This window comes from Centruroides sculpturatus, unplaced genomic scaffold (genome assembly GCF_000671375.1).
Source record: "Centruroides sculpturatus isolate CEXI.00-Female unplaced genomic scaffold, Cexi_2.0 scaffold324, whole genome shotgun sequence".
Lineage (NCBI taxonomy): Eukaryota > Metazoa > Arthropoda > Arachnida > Scorpiones > Buthidae > Centruroides > Centruroides sculpturatus.
In genome coordinates this window covers 304790-326880 of record NW_019384466.1, presented here as the reverse complement: position 1 = coordinate 326880, position 22091 = coordinate 304790, and the positions used below count along the sequence as shown (strand labels likewise).

At 30.1% G+C, this 22091-nt stretch overlaps 1 protein-coding gene across 1 annotated transcript; it reads left to right on the top strand.

The window, feature by feature from the left end:
* Positions 1-874: 874 nt before the first annotated feature.
* Positions 875-18494, top strand: LOC111621043 (nucleotide exchange factor SIL1-like). Its single transcript, XM_023363093.1, has 8 exons — positions 875-961; positions 4748-4953; positions 5034-5266; positions 5623-5820; positions 5948-6069; positions 10614-10881; positions 12317-12381; positions 18074-18494. Exons 2-8 carry the CDS (start codon positions 4761-4763, stop codon positions 18372-18374), a joined length of 1380 nt encoding a protein of 459 aa, XP_023218861.1. The 5' UTR covers positions 875-961; positions 4748-4760; the 3' UTR covers positions 18375-18494.
* Positions 18495-22091: the final 3597 nt, after the last annotated feature.

The window sequence follows — 22091 nt, the reverse complement described above, 5'->3', positions numbered from 1 at the left end:
CTATTTTGAAAAGGTGCAACACTATTTACGAGTATTACCGTATTTTGACCGGCATGCCGGTCTATCATGAGAAGACCATGAAATTAGATATTTTCGTACCGTAAAAGCCATCATGCCGGTTTATGTAAGGTTATACATCTTCTAGTGAGCGCATTAGAAAAAACGAACGAGTTACGCCACGTAAAAACAACGAGTTTTTATTTTAAAAGTAAAACTGTCAGCATTACATGAAAAACTACGATTATATGTTTAATTTCTTTATTTTGTCTTCTTTCTAACGACGTAAAATACTCGTGGAATTCCGAAAGTGCTTTTTTTTATGTTCATTTTATGGTAATTTAATTCAAAACCACAAAATAAACGTAATAAATTTAAGAAACTCGCCGTAAATTATCTCAGATTACACCGATTATCGTCGGCTTTGTGTAAAATTTGAGAGGAAGGTGTTATTTTTTAAGGTCAGGGTAGATGGTCAGTGTAGCCCATACTAACTAACTGCTACTACTGTCAATAAGACGTCAGCCTACCACACTAGAAAACCGGAATCGAATCCGGATGCGCCCCCAGAAATTTTTCGGAAAGATTTATCCGCATCGGCCAAGTTTCATACCACTCATCCACGCTCACAAAGGAGCCTGGCCGGATGGTGAAACCCTCGATGAACACAGAAAAAGGCCCCTTTAGTCTTCTCCGAGCGGAGTAGGTTAGAGATGATAAAAAAGTGTAACACATAATACTTAATATATAAAACATATTTTAATATAAATTTTACCAAATTTATATGCTTAATATGTGCCCAATACATTTAATTATGATTTTTTTGTTTAAACATTTATATTTTAAGTATTTATATTTTTCACCGCTAGAGGGAAAATAATCGTCTCAGGAAAGCAACGTGTCTCAAATGATGATACATGTAAACAATAAACAGTAAAGTTTTGTTGCAGATTATAATTTTTAAGTAAGAATTTTAAATGTACAAAAATTTAACATAAATATTTGTAACGTCTTTACTTTTTAGTTTATCTTATAAATATTTTCATATTCGTATATATTTAAATATTTCATTAGCAGATTTTTAAATGAACTTTTCAAATATTAAAATTATTAACCAATAAGAATATACTTTTTGCAGGCTGTTTAAATGAAAGTTATATAAATTATCAATTAATACATGCTGCTAATAATTGATGACATAACAGAAATAAAGTAAGATGTGAACTCTGAATGAGGGGATTCCCATCCACCCCAGAATTGTAAAAACCCGGTACAAGCAAAAAAGTCAAAGGAACCATTCTGAACATGCGATCCTTAACGAGATATTTGCCTCCAAAGGTCAGTTTTTACTACATACCAGAATTACTGCCTATTCTCCATGCCCCATGTAGTGCACGGGTGCTGAGGTGCAAGCAATAAATGTGTAGTTGTGCATCAAAGTGCATGACTACACATTTATTGTTCACACCTCAGCACACCATAAGGCGCGCTCCCACATGTAAAACTATATAACATCAAGTACTTCCCAAATAGTCAAGTGGACGAATAGTCAAAGCCAGCATAATCGTGTGGACTAAATAGCTAAATGTGATAATTTTAGCAGAGCAATACAGTTCCCAATTGAATGTATCTTGGAAGTAGGTTGAACTTGCAAAGGGTTACATCTAGAGATAGTAGCACATCCAGGTGTCCCTGGCATCTCCAAAGTAAAAGGAAAAGAAACACTAGTAAATTTTCCAAAAATATTTTCCTAATTAAAATTAAGTTTTTAAATTTATATTGTGTCGTGAGTTCTATTTCTAGTTATTTATGAATTAGCAATCACACAAGGTGGGAATTTTATCTGTTCAAATCTGTGCCTCAGGATTAAGCACCACTGTCTAGAGCAGTGCTTCTCAACCACTGTGCCGCGGCACTTTAGTGTGCCGCGAAATTTCTGAAGTGTGCCGCCACTGATTTGCTCCGAAATTTCTGAAGTGTGCCGTTTCCGCGACACAAAACATTTTGTTTACTTTGTAATGCAATTTCCTTTTATATTTCATTGAAAATTCTTATCGTATGCTCTTTTTACAAAATATATTATAGATACAGTACATCCCTCAATTAATGAAGTAAAATTTTTTACAATTTATCTTATTGTTAGTGTGCCGCCAAATTTTTAAAGTACTAAAAGTGTGCTGTGACGAAAAAAAGGTTGAGAACCACTGGTCTAGAGATATGGTTCCTTTGACTTTTTTGCTCCTATGGGTAAGGTCTCAGCCATCTCATTCAGAGGTGTAATTGTACTAAAATGAGTATAAATTCTAATTTTAATGTATTCTTATAAGTTATCATTACTGTATTTAAGCCATACAGGTGCTCCATTTTCCAAATTTAAATGATTACAAATTACTGTATAAATTTTCTATGTTAATAATGACACAATATTCTGGTTAAAGCTTTTCATATCAGCTGATGCTGGGATGAAAATAAGGGTGCTTGTGTGCTAAAGACCGAAGTGTTGTTACTCTCAAAAAATCCTGTTCAATGCACTCTTCAGTTAAATAAAGCTACACTGAAGCAGGCAGTGAATTAATATTTAGAAATTGCATTCACAAGTGATGGAAAGCAGGGTGTAGAAATAGACATACTAAGTTGTTGAGTATGATGATATACTCAATCTAATTGATTGAGTACCTCATCATACACTAAATTGATCAGTAGTGCTAAAGAAAGAGTTAGGAAGGAAGGCAAAGTTGTTGGTCTTCTCTTCAATTTATATCCCAATCCTCACCTATGGATATGAATATTGAGTAATGGCCAAACAGGTGCAATCTTAAATATTGACAGCAGAGAGAAAATTTCTCAGACCAGCTGCTGGTGTTAAAGGCTAAAGTTAAGTGCTAAAGCACAACACAGTTATTGCTAATGTTTTGTTATTTGAAATCACAATACATGTGGATTTGCCTGATATGAACAAACTTGTGACTCATTAGTGAGCTTGGTTTGATAAGTCTCAACCATGTTGCAGAAAATCTAATCTGCCAGATGTTTTGCTCATTGTTGCATTGTCAAATCAATCAGTGTTGAGATTGGGAATTGGCTGTTAGATTGCATTCTCATCACTCTTGGGAGAAATGAATGCTCTTATGCATACTCAGAACAACTTATAATAAGCCATATTCCAGTACATCTTGTAAACATGTAAATCATCAACAAATCTTGTTGGCATGTTTTTGGGTATGACAAAGTGTTGATAGTAGTCATATTGTGTACCAGCCATAAGAGGCTTGAAAAACTTTCAACAGTAGAATCTGAAAAAGTCTCAATATAACCCCATTTTTGATATATTCAGAGATCACAATTATGTAGGTTTGAACATATAAATAGAACGTCACAGGAAAGACTTGTAAAGAGAATTCTTTTTCTTATTCCAATGGACCTAGATCATTCAGAAGACCAAGAACCAGATAGGTGGATATCCGGAAACATGTCTCGAGATTCTAGCAAGAGAGCTGAATTTAATTGTTGTAGATTGAGGCCTTTGGAAGACACTACTGGAACTGCTGCTCCTGCAGCCTGTAATCCATATCAAATAGCAGGCATTGAAAATGAATACAGTGGGAGATTGGTTAATGAACATAATCCATTCCAAGACTTTGTTCGCTACCCGAATTGTTTGTTAACTGATTATTGATTTACCATAGGTTTTTATGGGAATTTGATTAATTCGTTCTGGAGACCCCAAATAATAAAAAATATATACTTTCTTACTACGTTTATTTATATGTAATAGTAAAAATACATATATACACAGTCTTGCATTTTTGTTCCATTTGTGGGGGTTAAAGAATCTGTCTAACGTCAATTGCTTTTCTCTCTTTTTCAGGACTTTTTCAGAAGTAATTAATAGCATTGTAATTGTAGAAATCCCTAAGCCTATTAACCTCAACCTGGTTTGGATGCCATTCTAAGACCATCATTCTTACATCATCCCACTTAAAAAAAAATGTTTAATAGCAGATATCGAACATTAATTCTCTTTTTAGAAGAAAACATATCTCGGTGAGTTTCTTGGTGTTCTTCATTCAAGAGTTCTTGCCGTTCTTCTGTCGTCAGATCCGTTTCAGGTTCCATTATGAGCTCTTCAATGTTCTTTATTTCTCAGATGTGATTTTTATTACTCCTTAAGCTGTTTGAGTCTTCTTGATAATACAGTATCTTTCTTAGATAAGTTTGAACTGTGGCCTACTGTAGACTTGTTCTAGCCATACTGCAACGCAAAACTTAACAAGTACTTGTCCGACAATCTCGCCAATACTATAAAAAAATTGTTTCTGTCAAAAAAATAAAAGGCTGGAATTACAAGGGAGAGTTTCAAAGTTTAGAGGAATACTATCCAATAAGTATATACCAGGTTGTGCATCGATGTTGACGTCTCCCACGCTCCAAAAAGTTTAGAATTGTTGTCTGAAGACAGGGGAAGACCAATCGGTATTCATTATTTTATGTCGCTTTTTCTTGTGTTTGTTCTGTGAGGTGTTCATTATCTGGTCATATGTTCATTGTCCGAACATAAAAATCTTTCACGAAAGTGTTCTTATCTGATTTGTTCGTTAACTGATCACCCACTGTATTACTAATTGAATATTTAATTATTTTATTTATTCTTTAAAATTATTTACTAGTAATTAATACTTAGGTTAGGTTACTTAATTTTAATTTATTGTACTGTTACTTAAATATATATTTTATATTTATATATATTCAGGTAAAATAAAATTATGATTAGGTGGTCAGTATTGATTTTTCTCTTACAAATTGCTTTGGTAATAAAAACTGAAAGAGATGGTGCATTAAGTATAGTAAAAGATGATGTTAAGGAAGAGTTAATTGAAGAAACTGCTGATGATGATTTAGAAAATGAAGATGACACACCATTTATACCATCTAAAAATTGGCAGAAAATTAAACCAGGTAATTTTATTTAGACTTTAATACAATAGTTTTGATATATTATACCAACTTAAAAAAACTATATTTTAAATATGTTAAAGGTCAAACAATACCGTCTGGTCTTCATGTTCGAATTAACTTACAAACAGGTGAAAAGGAAGCAAAACTATTAAATGATAAAGATTCTGTCAGTGGTGAAAATATTAATAATAAATTTGCATACTACAAAGTTAAAGATGAGAAACTAGCTGCAGTTTTACAAAGTAAACAATTAGAAGAATTAAAACATATGTTGAAATCCTTAAAATCAGACTATAAAGAGACTTCTGAAGAGGTATGATACAGTATATTCATTTTTAAGTAAAATATCCTTAACACAAAAAAATCACTCCTTTCTCACATTTTCTAGCAGTAACTGTTTAATAAACAAATGTTTTCAGCAACATTCAGGGACCTGCATCAGGTTAAACTTATATAAAATTGAATGTTAGCCAATTTGAAGTTTGGAACATTCTTGAATGTTCTAAACTGTAAGGAAGGTATGATTTTTCTATGGTATACATTAGTTCTGGCTTACTAATTTAATAAGTTTAAAATATCCTTATACATAATTTTTTATTTATTTTATTTTTTTATATAAAATAAATATTAAAAAAATCAAAAAATTGTTGTATTCTGTAAAATTTTTAGGATGCTAAAACACAAAATGTGGAGAAAATTCGTGCCAAGTTTCGTAATATAGAAGAATTAAAAAAAGAATTTGCTAAAGTTAATCTTGCTATTAAAACTGACTCAGAAATGTTGATGGAATTGATGAAAGAATATCCTAAAGTTAGTAATGAAAGGAAAATAACTATTTTAAAAGATGTTGAATATTTAGTACATCAGGTATATATTTTTTATTTATTTTTCTTGAATCATTATATACTGTATATATTATCATTATATACATGTAATCATTATATACAATATATATGTGTATATATATTGAATAATATGTATTATGATATTTTAGTATGATGCAGCTCAAATGTTTGTGAAATTCAAAGGACTACAGTTAATATTACCAGATCTTAATTCTACTAACAGCAAATTACGATCATATGTAGCATTTACCATAGGATCAGCAATGCAAGGGTTAGTTAAATTTATATTTTTATTAATACATTATAGTATTTTCCAAATTAGTTTTTGTTGTATTCAATCATGAAAATTTTTATAGAAATAGATATTCCTATTGTTTAAATTATCACATTAGATAGAATTATATGGCACATTAGTTTAGTCTTTATAGTATTCTTATGTTTGAAAACTTAAACTGGATTTTTGAAAATAATCTTATTCATTTATAATTAGAAATTAAAAGTGATTTAAAACTTGGATCAAAATTCCTAAAATTAAAAAAATTTCTTTCTTTAGTATAATATATATATATATATATATATATAGTTAATTGTATCATTTGATCAATCATTAAAATAATAAACAATTTATCAACACAATCTTTCAAATAGTGATAAAAAATTTTTTAATGGTTTTATAAATATACATACTGGCACACCAATCTCCATGAACGTTCATCATCTGCATCTTCACGATATACTCGAACATTTAATTCCCTGTCCAACTGATACCAATNCATATATATATATTATATTAGAGTTTATATCATATTAGACATTTTGTATTTACAAATAATATCATTAAAAAGAAATTTCAATTTGTGTGCTCAGATCTAGCCACAACATGAAATTTGTGTTGTGACTGGATCTGAGAAATCAGAATGTTATTGTGGTTGATTTCTTCACTCATTGAACATTTTGGTCTTTGAGCCATATATATACATACATATATATAATTTTTCAACTGATTATACAAAAATTTAACAATCAAAAAACTTACTCTATAATAAACTCTGTGACATTACATTTTTCATTTATTTCCAAAATTATATGTTTATATATATACAGTAGAGCATCGATTATCCAAATATTGATCAACTGAAATGTGAAACGTCAATTAACCAAAAGCTTTCCAGTCAACAAATTTAAATTTCCGCTAGTGCTGTGGCACTGCAATCTTTGGCTACATCTTGGGCTACTCTAATATTATTTTTGTTGGGTGCTTGTTTTATTTGGCAGCACTGGCGTGACCATGAGAGGATACTTAAGGACATGCCAGGATTTGAATGAATTTCAACTTGGATTAAGTTAATATATTTTTCATACATAATCGGTTATCCAAAAAATCAATTTTCTGAACAACCCCAGACCCCAATTGATTCAGATAATCAATGTTCTACTGTATATATATATACAGTAGAACCTCCATTATCCGGATTTTCGATTATCCGGATTGTTCAAAATAAACAAAAATTTTATGAATTTGCTGATTTGCACTTGGCGAATTACGACACTGTTTATGTACGTGATGGAATGCATAACTTTTTTTGTTTCAACAACGTCTCACCCAGCACAGTGGTCGTAAACTCTTAAATATATTTTACGTAGTAATAAAAATATAACTTGACATACGTATTTATAAATAATTTATATTCAAATTACATCATTTCTATGACCAAGGGCGGCGTAAGGCATGGACGACGTGGGCCACCGCCTATGCCTCGCGGTCCGAAGGGCCTCGCGCCTCGAAGGTTTATGCATTACTTAAAAGCCGCGAACGCGACGAAAAAATTTTACTCGTCATAAAACGATAAATAGTTTGTCAAATTTTTATTCATAAAAATGCAGTTTCAACTGCTTTTTATTTTATAAAATCCGTCTTCTTGCGCCACCAGAGGGCCTTTTAAACAATAGGTAGTCTGTTAGCGTTGGTCAGTAGTAGTCCAAATTCAATACGAACGTTTGTTTCTTGAAAATTTGATCACGATTTAAATACAGTATTTACTTTTAATATTACCGATATGTCATCGAAAAGAAAACGTGTTGTATTATCATTAAAAGACAAATTAAAATATTTGTTTCGATTATCCGGATTTTTCCTTATCCGGACTACCTTCATCCCCAATTAGTTCGGATAATCGAGGTTCTACTGTATATATATACAGTAATTTTATATATATAAAATTGATCATATATTAATGAACCTAAAAAAAGGAAATACAGAAGACAAAATTGTGTTTGGATATGATATTAAGTGAACAAAATGTCTGAGTATTATTTCTTACAGCTATCATAGCATCTGCATTTTAGTCATTTATTTCTCATTCCTGCTTAAAAATAAATTTTTTAAACAATAATTTAACATATACCCTTTATAGTGTACAATTTTAAATTACTTTTCTCATCAAGTGAATTAATTTTAAATATAAATTTGAAATTTTATAAGATTCACTTTAATTGTTATAAATGATTACTGATTAGTATAGACATTGCAAGTTTGAAAATAAATTCAATAATTTAATAAGTAATAATAATAATATTTTAAATTTGAATTCAAATTATTTTTAATGCATTAGCATTATTTTAAGTCAAATAAAAATATCAATTCAAAATTCAAATACAATCTGCTAATAGAAAGTGAAAATATATTTTTAAGTTTTGTTAATTGAATATAAAATTATGTTAAAATTTTAAATTATGAACAAAGTTTTAATAATTTAATATAAAATTTACCAAATAATATAAACTTTGTTCATTATTCAGCCATATATTATGTATCCACAAGTTTCCAGAAGGTGTTTTTGAATTTTGCTCTACAAGGGCATATGTCTTGGCAGCCATTAAGATATTGCTAGTTATTAGTGTAGGTCTACAATTTTTAGTTTTCCATTGGCAACATGCCTTATAAAACCAGTCCAGGTAGTTGTTGTGCAGTAGTTGGATGCCATAATAGCTAGAGAGTTCTTTTTAAGTGGCTTGAAGCTGTATGTGATGTATACAAAAACATGATGCATTGAGATTGTCCATGTATTCAACCGTTCCAGTTATATTCATTTTCATGTGATGAAAATTTAAGAAAAGAAAGGGTAACTAGCCACGTATATACTGTACATCCAGCTAGATAAATAACTTTACCATCATTTAACATTCAAGTCCACACAGAATGATTACTTGCAGATACTTGTGATGGCTCTACATTTGTCTTAAGGACACAAATGTTTTGTGACAATTTATTAATGAAATTTCACTTATTTTACCACTTTAAAAATAATCATAAGAGTCAAGACTCCTATTTTAATAAGATATTCAAATATAGCTGGATATTCTAAAGATGATTATTCTGTCATGTCATTATTCCACGATTTTATAGTATTAATTAGTGAAAATGACTGTCCATCTGAAAATAGATTAGAAAATACAAGTTTGTAGAAGAAACTGCAAAAATCCAAAAATTTTGCATTAGACCCAATTTATTTTATTTTATTTAAACATACTGATACAATCATGATATAGGGAGAAAATATACAAAAATTATAGATCATACAACATATCCATTAATACAAAACAAATATACACAACTTATAACTAAAACACAATGGTAAATCCAAAAGGTAAAATTCAATCCTAAACCTAAAAGCGGAAAAACTACCAAAAAAAAAAAATTACAAGAAAACTAGGCTATATCTTACCTAGAAATGAAAAATAATCAGATTAGTCTTTTATCCACAAATCAGAAAGTCTCCCAAATGACCAAAGGTAACTGCTTGTTAAATAACATGCAAATCATGTTCCAGGACACAATTAACATATAATTACTAACAACTTTTCAGTATGAGCCTAAAAGAAAAACATAAAAAAATAAACCACATTACCATAAAGTCAACATCATCATCATGAGATAAACAATTTAACCTTTTTAATAAAAATAAATACCTTGAAAAACAAATCAGTACCATAGATTACTTTTATAAAATTATTAAACAGAAAGGAAGTAACACCAAAAATCTTCTCTCAAAATTTTAACAAAAAGGTACAAACTACAATCACATGATCATTAGATATATATCATGTGATTGCATCCAATTATGAATCAACTGTATCACACATGCAAATGTCCCTTCTAGAAAATGAAAAATAATCAGATTAGTTGTTTATCCACAGATCAGATAGTCTCCCTGCATTAGACTTAATTCTATGATATTCTGTGAATATTTTGGACTACTTTATGAATTAAATGGCAATTTAAATATTTCCTGATAGCTAATAACAGTGGAATATTAGTAAAGTTATAGAAGCCAATTTTGCCAATTATTTTCTAGAAACAAAAAAAAATATAAAACTAGGATTTAGATTTTCTTAATTTTACTTTGAATTTTTTATCAGTTTTAAAAGATATTTCCCCAAAATACATGTAGCATACTTTTTTTCTTTATGTTAGAAAAAAATTTAGTTATCTTTTTACACAATTACCAGAACTAATGATAACTATTAACGAACCTTTAAATTTGGTAACAAAAAATTTGAACTTGTGTTAAAATTATTGAAAATACTCTCTTCATAATTTAATATATAAAAATCCTTACAATTACTAACAAAGTGGGCATTTTGAATGAATTTCTATTAGTCATTTCAAAATCAACTATATTCTCAATTCTATAGTTCTTGCAAAGTAGTGAACCTTCCCTGGAAACTTGTGAATATATTTTGAAAATAAGACTAATTTATTAAAATAACACTATTTAAAAATATAATTTTCTTTGAAAAATAATATATTTTCAGGAATCCACCTGTTCAAATTGCTGTATATGAGACAAATATATTGCAACAGTTACTTAGAATTCTTATTTATGATGTTACTGATGAAGTTCAGTCAAGGGTATTATATGCACTTTCCTGTTTATTAAGACAGTTTCCTCTTGCTCAGCAGCATTTTACAGATAGTGGTGGTTTAATTGCACTTGCTGAACTTTTCAAACAAACTAAACTACATTCATCTAAACTGCAGTTAAAAGCTGTAACTCTGTTGCATGATCTTGTTATTGAACAGGTAAATTATTTAACTTTTAATTTATAACGTAAATAGATGCATTGGTGCAGATTTGCTAAAGTAGAAAAATAATTAAGTATGAGTTATTTATAATTAAAATAAATAAATTTTATTAAAATTGACTATTCAAAATGTTAACTGAAATTGATTAGTAGCAATTCATTACATTAATAAGTCTTACTTAACCAAATAAGATCATGGATTAGTATCAACAGATAATCAGATTAGTCTTTTATCCACAAATTGAATAGTCTCCCCATAACCATAATAATGTGCAAACTGCAATTAAATAATGTTGGTTAAATAATGTGCAAACTGCAATTATCATCATAATTACCAATCATTATTATAAATAAATATCTGTAAGAATTCAAAAGGAAGCAAGTATGTTTGTTAACAAACAGCATATGTTCATTAAATGCCTGTAAGTCATAATTTGTAACAATCATGGTTAAATAATGTGCAAACTGCAATTATCATCATAATTACCAATCATTATTATAAATAAATATCTGTAAGAATTTTAAAAGTAATTGATAATCTTAATAATAATTATTAACATTATGAAAACACGTAAACAGATAATAAAAATATCTTCATTTACTTGCCATGTCCAATCACCAGGAACAAACTATTCTCCACAGCAGAGATGACCTTTCTTTAGAGGCTATACCTCTGCCAAATTATGTAAAACAGTCTCTGAAAGGTCATCTCTGCTGTGGAGAATAGTTTGTTCCTGGTGATTGGACATGGTGAGTAAAAGAAGATATTTTTATTATCTGTTTACATGTTTTTATGATGTTAACCACTCAACAGTGAGGGACGGATATATATCGTCCAGGGCGATCATGTGACAACAGTGAGGGATGGATATATCCGTTAAATTCTTTTGGGGTATTGCCAAAAACTAGCCGAAAGCTACCATGAAAAAAAATTCAAATGAAAAATTAATTATGTAACAATATAAAAAGACTTTTCTTTACTAGACATAACTGTACAAAATCTTTTTCCGAAACAGTAATGAGAAAAAACACGTGGAAAAATACTTTAAAAATTTCCCACATTTATTCTCTACTACTTTGAGGTAGCACCATATCTGACTATCCCACTGCTGAAAGGTTAATACTGTAATTCTGCCAACCCTATTTTACAAAGAAATTAATAATAATTAACTTAAGAAACATATTTTGAAATTCTGTTGATTATTATTTTCATATTGTTAATTTTAAAATAGTGAAAGTTTTTAAATAAACTTGATTCTCAAATGATAAAATATCATTGAAACATCTGTATAATAATCATTAGTAGCAATAATATATAATATGTAGATATTTTAAGTTTAGTAGCAAAACTGCATCATGTTAAAGTGAGTTCCATAAATGTACTTTTTTGTAGATTATAGTTATATTACATATTATTATTTTTAATATCTTAGCAACAAGCAAAACAATATGCTTCAAATGACAAGCAACAAAAAGAAAAACTTCAACAATATAATAAGTAAGTAAATTTTTAAAATATGTTTTGTTATATAATTCAAAATAAACTTATTGAAGACATGTTATTCACATATAAATAATAGAAAATTAATTTAAAAATCCTTATATTGAAAATATATTATATTAAGTATCCTTATATTAAAAATATTGAAATCATTACAAAGTGATAAAGAAAGTATAATTTCTTAATGACATTGTGTAATTGAAGAAATATAGTAATAATTATTATTATTTCATGTAGAATATGCAATGTTTTGGAATTTATAAAGTGTTAATCTAGAATGTAATTCTTTTAAGCTTCTGATTAAAGCAAAATTATGCCTATAATTTGAATTCTGGTTGTTTAAAAAATTTTTAAAGCTTGAATTAAAAACATAACTAAAAAAACTTTTTTTGGATGATGATTAAAATGAGAGGAATTCTTCATAAAAATACCTAATAGAATGTTTAGTTTTCATTACTATGAGAAATTTAATTGCTTTCTATATTTATAAAATGTGATATATAAGATGAAATGTGATACAGTAAAACCTGTCTAAAAAAATCCTATACAAAATGGAAACCTGCCTAAATGGAAAATAAATTTCATGATAAACAGTTTTCTATATCAAATAGTATTATAATGGCTATTTGGAAATTAACCTCCAGTAAGTAGGCAGTGAAAAATACAAGAATAAAAACAAACTACATTTATTACACACAAAATGTATGTATATCACTACTTCTTGACATAGTTCTGCTGGAATTTGGGCATTTGTTGTAATGTGACACCATTTTCTGTATCCCCTTATCAAAGAAGTTTGCCATTTAGGAATTCAGCCATCCATGAATGCTATGGTTCAGTTCCTCAATGGATTCAACTTGCTGCATTCCCAACCACACTTTCATTTTTGGGAACAAATGAAAGTCACTCAGTGTGAGTTGGGACTGTAGGCAGGTTGATCAAACAACTCTCATTGAAACTGCTGGAGTGCATTGTGGGTGTGCATTTTCATGGACAATAACCATGCCTGAAGACATGCCTTAACTCCTGTTCTGAATCACCCTTCCAAGAAATTCAAGCAGTTGTTTTATAAAGCAAAGATATGATGGCTACAATTTTTGGGACTGTAAGTGAGTGTTACTGACAGATTTTATAGTGCCTGGGATTACTATTATTTCACAGGTATGCTGTAAAAAACTCTAAAAAAAAACTTTGAAGAGTGATTTAGAACAAGTATCAATGCATGTTGTCCTGGAGCATAGTTCTTGTCCATAACAATGTACACTCACAGCTTCAACAGTTTCAATGGGAATTGTTTGATTATCCAACCTACAGTTCCGACCTCACAATGAGTGACTTTCATTTTTTCCCAAAAATGAAAGTGTGGTTGGAGATGCAGAAATTTGAATCCAATGAAAAACTGATTCATGGCACTTGTGGATGGCTGAACTTCCAAATAGCAAATACCTTTGATGAAGGGATACAGAAAATGGTGTCATGTTATGACAAATGCCTGATTTCTGGTGAAACTTTTGTTGCTAAGATATGTATGTACTTTTTGTATATAATAAATGTAGTTTGTCTTTATTCTTGTTTTTTTCACAGCATAACAGAGGTTAATTTCCAAATAGCCCTCATACAAACCAGAAACCTAAGGATTTAGAAATGGAAAACTTTTAGGTACCAATTGCATAACAACCTGAGTAAAGTGGAATATTTTAGTTCGACAGCAGCTAAATTCTAAATCATAATGAAAACATATTTCAGTTGTATTGAGCTTTTAAGCAGTTGTTTTCCTCTGTGCATCATATAATAATATCTTTGGTGTTTTCAACATGTCTTTGAAATAAATGCTTACATTGGAAGAGAAGCAGTTTTAAATGAATTGTTAAATTCTTTTAATTTTCCTCTTTTTCTACATTAATAAAAACATAATCCTTTATAAAATAAGAACTGCTGAAAATGGGAAATTCTGGCTAATAACATCATCACACTCCATTTTACTCAGATTTTATTGTACATTGTAACCACCATTAATGGACACTCCCAAATAGCAAACATCTCTTCTTAACAGACATTTTACAATCCCCAAACTCTTCAAATAGGACATCTATTATATTCACCTCTAAATAATAGATGCTGTCATCCATAACCCACCATACAAAAACACAAAGTCCCACCTTCAATATTCTGAAATAATTAATTAATTACAAAATATTTTAAAACTATAACAAAGAATCAGTTCAAATACTCTTTTAGAAGAAGAATTTTGACCATAGACATTAAATAAACACTAGCTAAAAATAGGAATAGAAGAGGGCAGGTTGTAAAAAACCAAATGATATTCATTATGTTAGAGAAGACTAATCTGGTTAAGTTGTCAATTACCATTTATCATCATACATATTAATGTTATTAAACTTCTGTCTTATTGTTGGAATTAAGCTTACAGTACCAAGAAACCATAATTTTTTTCTGATGTTATTCATTCAACATGAACTATAGCACAGTAGAAATGAAAAAAAAAAAAAACAGTTTTAAGGTTAAGACAACAGTGTTTATTTGGTGAAAGTTCAAGAATTGTGTTACAATTTGCCAATTACTTTAAAGTGTAGGAAGATATTTGGTTTTCCCACATTTATGATGTAATTTATGATCTTAAAAGTGTTGTGGTGGCTAAAGTAATTTTTAATGAATCATTTATTGAAAAAAGCAAAAATGTTTGAAAAATTACATGTACTCGATAACTACACAGCAGACAAATCCCTATATTGATTTTTATGAGTCGCTTAGATCTGAAATGATATTATAAATACAAGAATATCAAATACATTTCCATCTCTTAAAGTGCTAGCCTTTGTAACTTGACATTCAAACTCTAGTCACCTAAATTGTTCTGTTCATAATAATAGTTTCATTTTTCCTTTTTATTACTTCTGCTCAGATCATATTCTATGACTTAATATCAACGTTTAGGTTTTGTCATAATATACATTACATTTTGTCATACTATACGTTACAACAAAACATAAACATTTATTATGTTTACATTTTGTTGTATAATCAATATTTACATTTTGTCATAATTTTTATGTTCCATTTAATTAAAGTATCCTATACAATCTATTTATTTAGAATTCAATTAAAATGTGATTTTTACAGCTGAAAAGATAGTAATATATTGCATATAGAGGGTGCGGCACAGAACTACCTTATTTGAAACACACCACACAGCGGCCGTTACTCCTTGGAGAATGGGGTTGAGCGCATTCGAAAGGGCAGGGCCTAATGTTTTTTGTACAGTTAGTTTAGTAATGATCATGCAAGGGACAAGACAGGAGTGTGCGTTCGCTGTGGGGACTTACTTTTCCAACAGCTGTTCAGTCATTGCAACCCAGCATGCATTCAGGAAACAGTTTAATATTGCGCCTACAGGTCGTGTTCCTGATTGAAAATCGATTGTTCAATGGGTGGACACATTTATGAATACTGGTAGTGTGCAGAAAAAGAAACCAGGACCTTCAAGAACCACCAGGACACCAGAAAACATCAAGAGAGTAAGGATGGTAATTTTGAAATCCCCTAAGCAATCTGCATGCAAACATGCAGCTGCACTTAGAATTTCTGATTGCACAATGAGATGAATTCTTCATGAAGATCTGAGATTTCATCCATACAAACTGGCAGTGGTGCAACAACTTAATCCATGCAATTTTGTTTCACGAAAATATGCTTGTGAAGCCTTGATTGAAAACCTGCCTCATGACACCTTTGTGTTCTTCAGCAACAAGGCACATTTTCATCTGTCAGGATACGTGAATAAGCAAAACAAATTGGAGTGGCACAAACCGCCAGGAATTCATGAGCAGCCCCTGTATACAGAATGTGTGACTGTTTGATGTGCAGTATCAGGAGTTGGCATTATCGGTCCATGGTTTTTTGAAGAGAACGATAGGCCAATTACGGTCACTTCTGAGCATTATGTCCAGATGATTGAGGAGTTTTTCTTCCCAAACTTGAAGAAATGGATGCAAGGGAATTGTGATTCCAACAAGATGGTGCCACGGCTCACATGGCACGAACATCAATGACTCTCTTGCGCGAACACTTCCCAGAATGTCTCATCTGTTTGAGGGGCAATCTTCAGCATGCTCGCCAGATTTAGCTCCCTGCGATTTTTTCTTATGGGGATATCTTAAATCCTTGGTGTACACCAATCGTCCAAAGACTCTACGTGAACTGAAGAACAATATTCGTGCTGCTATTGCCGACATAGACATGCTGGACAAAGTGGACCGAAACTTCCGATTTCGACTCTCCAAATGTATTGACCAGAACAGAGGCCACCTTCAAGATATCATTTTCAAACCCTAATGAAATAAAACTTTAAATGTACCTCTATGTAAAGAAAAAAGAATTAAATTGATATCTCCAATACTTTTTGTTATATGATTTTTTAAAATAAGGAAGTTCCTGCACTGTACCCTGTATTTTAATTATATATGCTATGTATTTTCACATTCCTAATGCAAATTTGATGTTTTCATAATACATCATATTCTTCACTTTTTAATGACCAAGTTAAAATACAATATGATCTTTGGCATGTACTGAACCTCCAAATAGCAGACAAATTTCTTAGTCCTGACAGTGTCTGCTATTCGGAGGTTATACTATATTACATTAGCAAAATGTTAATTTATTATTTTATCTTTTGAGAGTTGAGAATCATTTAAGTATATGACAAAACTTTGACTGAATGATAGCTGAAACTTTGCAGCTTTCATAATTCAAATGTTTAATATCATGAAGTACTTTATATAATTAACTAATTTTCTATAATGTATATCAAATTTTTAAACAAAAAAAAATGTTTTCCATAGGATGAAAAATAAATAAATATTCTGTAATGCTGGCAAATTAAGCCATTCTTGCAATGAAATTCTTATTAATTTAATTTAGTTTATGAAACAGGATTTCATAAATTAAATTTTATTAATTATGTAGATAAATATTGGTAATTATACTAGATGTCATGAATAGTAATTTTGACTATTTATTAAAGATATTATTAAATTTAGCTTTCTACTTAAAATTATGGCATAAATTATTTCTATGTTGTTGTAATTATTATACTATTTGTTTAAACACCCAAAATGTGATATGTTAAATCTATAAAGAAAATAATTTTCAGTTACTTTGAAAATAAAAACGTTTTATTTACACGGAAATTTTATTAGCATTTCATATATTTGTGCGTGACATATGTTATGTTCAGAATGTTGAATGTTGACATATTTTGAATATTGTAGAAATTATCAGTGTTAAGATGAATTAAAAGACACACTTTTTGTTTTACACAAGAGTTTATTTGCAATCACATTCAATAATTCACATATTATCATTTTCAGGCAAACAGAAGGGAACTGTAGATGATGATGTGTGAATTATTGAAAGTACTTGCAAATAAACTTGTGTAAAAACAAAAAGTGTATCTTTAAGTCATCTTTAACATTGAAATCAGTCTATTTTAATTATTAAGAATACCTTGGTTTGGATCTATGATATTCTTAAAAAATTATTATAATACAACACAGTTTGATTCTTAACCATAGATTACCTTACAAATTTATGTAGTTTAGAAAAATAACACTCCTTTCTTGTTTTCATTCATTTATAATTGATTAACAGGTTTTATTTTATTTTTTAGCTTTAATTTGCAAACTGGACTAATTCAACATGGATTTTGTGACTTAATTCCAAAACTTTTGTTATCTCCTGATTATGATACTCAAGAAAAAGTTTTAAATGCAATGGTAACAATTGTTCATTTATGTAAACATCAGTTTAAAGAACATTTAGAAATTCTAAAAAGTTTATCGAATTCTTATCAAGAATTATCTCTTGAAGAAAAGAAAAGTTCAGAAGAAAGTGATGATTTGTACTTTTCAAGTCTCTATGATCTTGTGCAAAATCTTCTTACAAATATTGGAAAAAAAGATGAGCTATAATTCACAATGCAAAATTGAAGTCAAAAATCTGTAATTTTTTTAAAACAAATTATGAATAAGTTCTAATTCCCTTAAATAATGTCAATATTAAAATTTAAATAGCACAAATGTGTTTATTATTATTTCTGTTAATAATTTAATTTAAAAAATATGTATATATTTATGTGAATATTGTATATTCTTGTATATATAATGTATATTTTTGAGTAAAGATGTAAATGTATTATAGATGATTAAATAATCAAGTGAAAACAATATAAATCTGAAATATTTGAAAGTTTAATTAAATTTTAAAGAACAGTCAAATGTCTGAAATAAGAAGTCAGCTTGTCACTGTGAAAAATCTATATTTGAATCTATGCCTGGTACTCTGAGGAATGAAGTCTAGATTATTCAGAAATTATCAAAGGAGGTCTGGTCCGGCCTGGATACATTGGATTACACCAGGGATGGGAAACCTTTTTATCATGGAAGGTCAATTGTTGTTTTAGTAACATGTCACAAAGCTGCTCATATTTTATTGCAGATGGCAAAATTTTTTCATTATATTATTAGGCATTTATACAAAAAATACTCTTATACATATTTAGAGAAATATTTACAATTTCTGTATTTACAAAACATGATGCAATAATACTGCATAATAACTACCAATTTATTTTAACATTTAATAAATACTTATGCACATCTTTTAATTAAATAAATTATTATTTAATACTGAAATATAAATTTAAAACAATGCAAAAGTGTCATTAGTAAAATTTTCAACTGTATATTTGGTTCAAGCATAGTTGTATGTAGTTTGATGTTTACCTTGAGGACCAATTTAGTCATTTGATCTCTCAAAGGTGTCTTAATTTGTGCAAAATATGAAAATGAGAATTCACAACAGTATACTGTTGTAAAATAGAAAAGTACTTGACAAGCATGCTCATATAAATGTAGGTATTCAATTGCAATTTCTTAACACCAAAAAGAGACTTTAGAATGTCTTCAGAGAAGATTGATCAATTCCATCTATAGTTCAATAGGAGAAATCAGCAAGATACAGGATTGAAATGCTAATTTTAGTGTAAGATCATATTTCTCAATAAGAGAACAATTAGGGCATTTGAAATGTGGATATGGAGAAGAATGCTGAAAATAAGTTGGATTGATAAGATTAGTAATAGTGAAGGGTTGGAAAGAAATGGAGAGAAAAGAGACATTGAAGAAAATTATGAAAAAGAAAGCAAATTGGATGAGACATTAACTGAGAAAAGATGGAATAATGAAAAAAGTCATGGAAAGTGTAATTAAGGAAGATAGAGGAAGAAAAAGAATCAAAATGATTGATCTGTGGGTACTGAGGGGGGTATAGCGGCGAGCTTCTCCCCACTTATTGGCTTCGTTGTCAGGGATGGCGATGGTTAAGTGAGTGGGAGGGGTAGTGAAGTCGTGACGAGGTGTCGGACGTACTCAAAGATGACACAATATTAAAACTAAGAATAACACATTTAATTTATAACAAACGGTACAAATTCATGCAGTTACATTCTAAACTCAAACAAGAGAAAAATAGTAATAATGATAATAATATATCCGCATCATGACAATATTAGATGGCTGATGTCCATCTTTCCCGTCAGCGGGACCGTCGAAGGTCTACTACCCCATGAGTTTTGTAAGTACTAATCTAAAACCAAAAAAGAAGTGAAATTTTTCTAAGTCTAAACTAAACCGAGATAAAAGTGAATATTTTCTAAGTCCCTGTTAAACCGAGAGAGAGGGAAGTAAAAATTTTCTAAGTCTTTACCTTGTTTGCAGTGGCAATCAGAAACTGCAAAGTTCCCAAAGGTAGAGAAGACTTGAAGGTTTCGGTCCTGGTGCTTCTTCCCAACGATCGCCCGGAGGTGCGGGAGCGATCCCTTTTTATACCCAATTAGCGTGGGAAATATCTGGGACTTTTCTGATGTAATTGTTGTCTTTGCAGTGTATGTTATTTACTTGAATTTGACAGTTCTTCAGATTTATCACCATCTCGCCCGTCATGAGAGGTGACGATGATGGTCATAACTTCGTCATCTCTTGACCAGTTAGCTTTAAAGTCGTCATCACTTGGGGTAGTGACTGGCCATCCTCGGTAACGTGATATAGTTTCTCACAGTATGGTCTACCCTTGCAGGTGACCTTTTCGTTCACCCTCTATACAGTAACATATGTCTGTTGTTGCTAATTGGTTATTTACGTGAACATCGCAGTTACTTATAATCGAGTGATATCCTGGGAAGAGGGGAGATCTTCCTCAGTTGTGTGATGACTTCGCCCATCTAGGAGGTTACCTTTTGAAATGGCGCAGTACATGGAGGGGTCAAAAGGTCTATTTCCTGGGCAAAGGGGTGAAAACGGGAGAAAGAAGGGAAATAAAAATGAAAGAATATAACTTTATAATAATTTTAGCATTTAAAACTCCCAAAATAGAGTCTGACTTCTCACAGATCTACAGCAGTGATTCCCAAAGTGTGTGCTACCATCTGGGGCAGTGAGTAAACCTAGGAAAGTGAAAAGAAACAAGAGGAAAGATGTAAGGGATGCTGATGGTAGCTTCCTCTCCTTGTTTAGTCCCCACCCACTGAAAGGATTTCTCACATGAATGCTGTATGGACAAGCGATAAAACAATTTATTGTTGCAATGTTGAAGACAATGTTTCTAGTGAAGGTAACTTTGATGCTTCCAGTAATGGAAACCTGTGTAAGAAAATGTATGAAGTACTCAGTGCTCAGATCTTATTCAAAAAATTTTCTCATTGATGAAATATTGTGCAGCAAATGTGTTCCAGTAGAGGACACAGTGCCAAAAACATTATTTATTATTTAGCAATTGGATTGAGGTGTATCATGAGACAACTTGAATTTACAATTTTTACAATTCAGTTTTTGTAGTATCCTGTATATTTTGCTCTGGTGTCCATTGTAGTTAATTGTTAATATAAACTTGCAAGTAACATGGTTACTGGGTCAATGGCTGTTTAAAAATTAAATGTCTTAACAAAGATTTAATTGAGTGCTGATCTGAAGAGAAAAAGTCAGTTATTGTCTTGTCTTCTGGGTATATTTTATGTCACCACCTTTCTCTTGTTGACTTGTAATCAGTATAAATTGCAGAGTGAAAGTTAAGGAATGTAGGTAGAATCAGATATACAATATCCAAAATTGGAAAAAACATGAAAACTGTCCTGCTTTGGATTAAAAAATACAGCCATTTTATCTAAAGCTTGTTGAATTGAAAAATATTTATTTTTAATTATTGAAGTTGCTCTGTCACATTGTGGAATAATTCCTTATTGATAGAAGCAGTTGTACAGTACCTGTAGCTAGTATGCTAGTTGTTGTAATCAGCTACAGCAGCTAGCCTCCAGGTTTTCTGCTTCTAAGCTAAAATTCAATGCAGTAAATTTATTATAAATAAAATAAAGGGCTTTACACACACATCTGGCTTTAAATAGTAAGGAGGCTACATAATGCTGCAATGACAATTTATACTTTTTTATTCTCATCTAGTTGTCTCTTTGTATTAATTGTTAGACAAATTTATGATAGTCATATTAAAGATTCTTTTTTTTTTTTGTTCACAAAATAAAGAGTCAACAGTGCATTTAATAATAAATTTAAACAATTATAAAATTAATAAACATTTATTTATAACAACTTTAAAATATTGAAAAAATAATTAGTGCA

Bases quoted from the DNA above. Each gene is read 5' to 3' on its own strand.
- LOC111621043 (XM_023363093.1), top strand. From the start codon at position 4,761: ATGATTAGGTGGTCAGTATTGATTTTTCTCTTACAAATTGCTTTGGTA. The intron at 5,267-5,622 runs GTATGATACAGT...TAAAATTTTTAG, and splicing joins ATAAAGAGACTTCTGAAGAG to GATGCTAAAACACAAAATGT. The intron at 12,382-18,073 runs GTAAGTAAATTT...TTTATTTTTTAG, and splicing joins AAACTTCAACAATATAATAA to CTTTAATTTGCAAACTGGAC.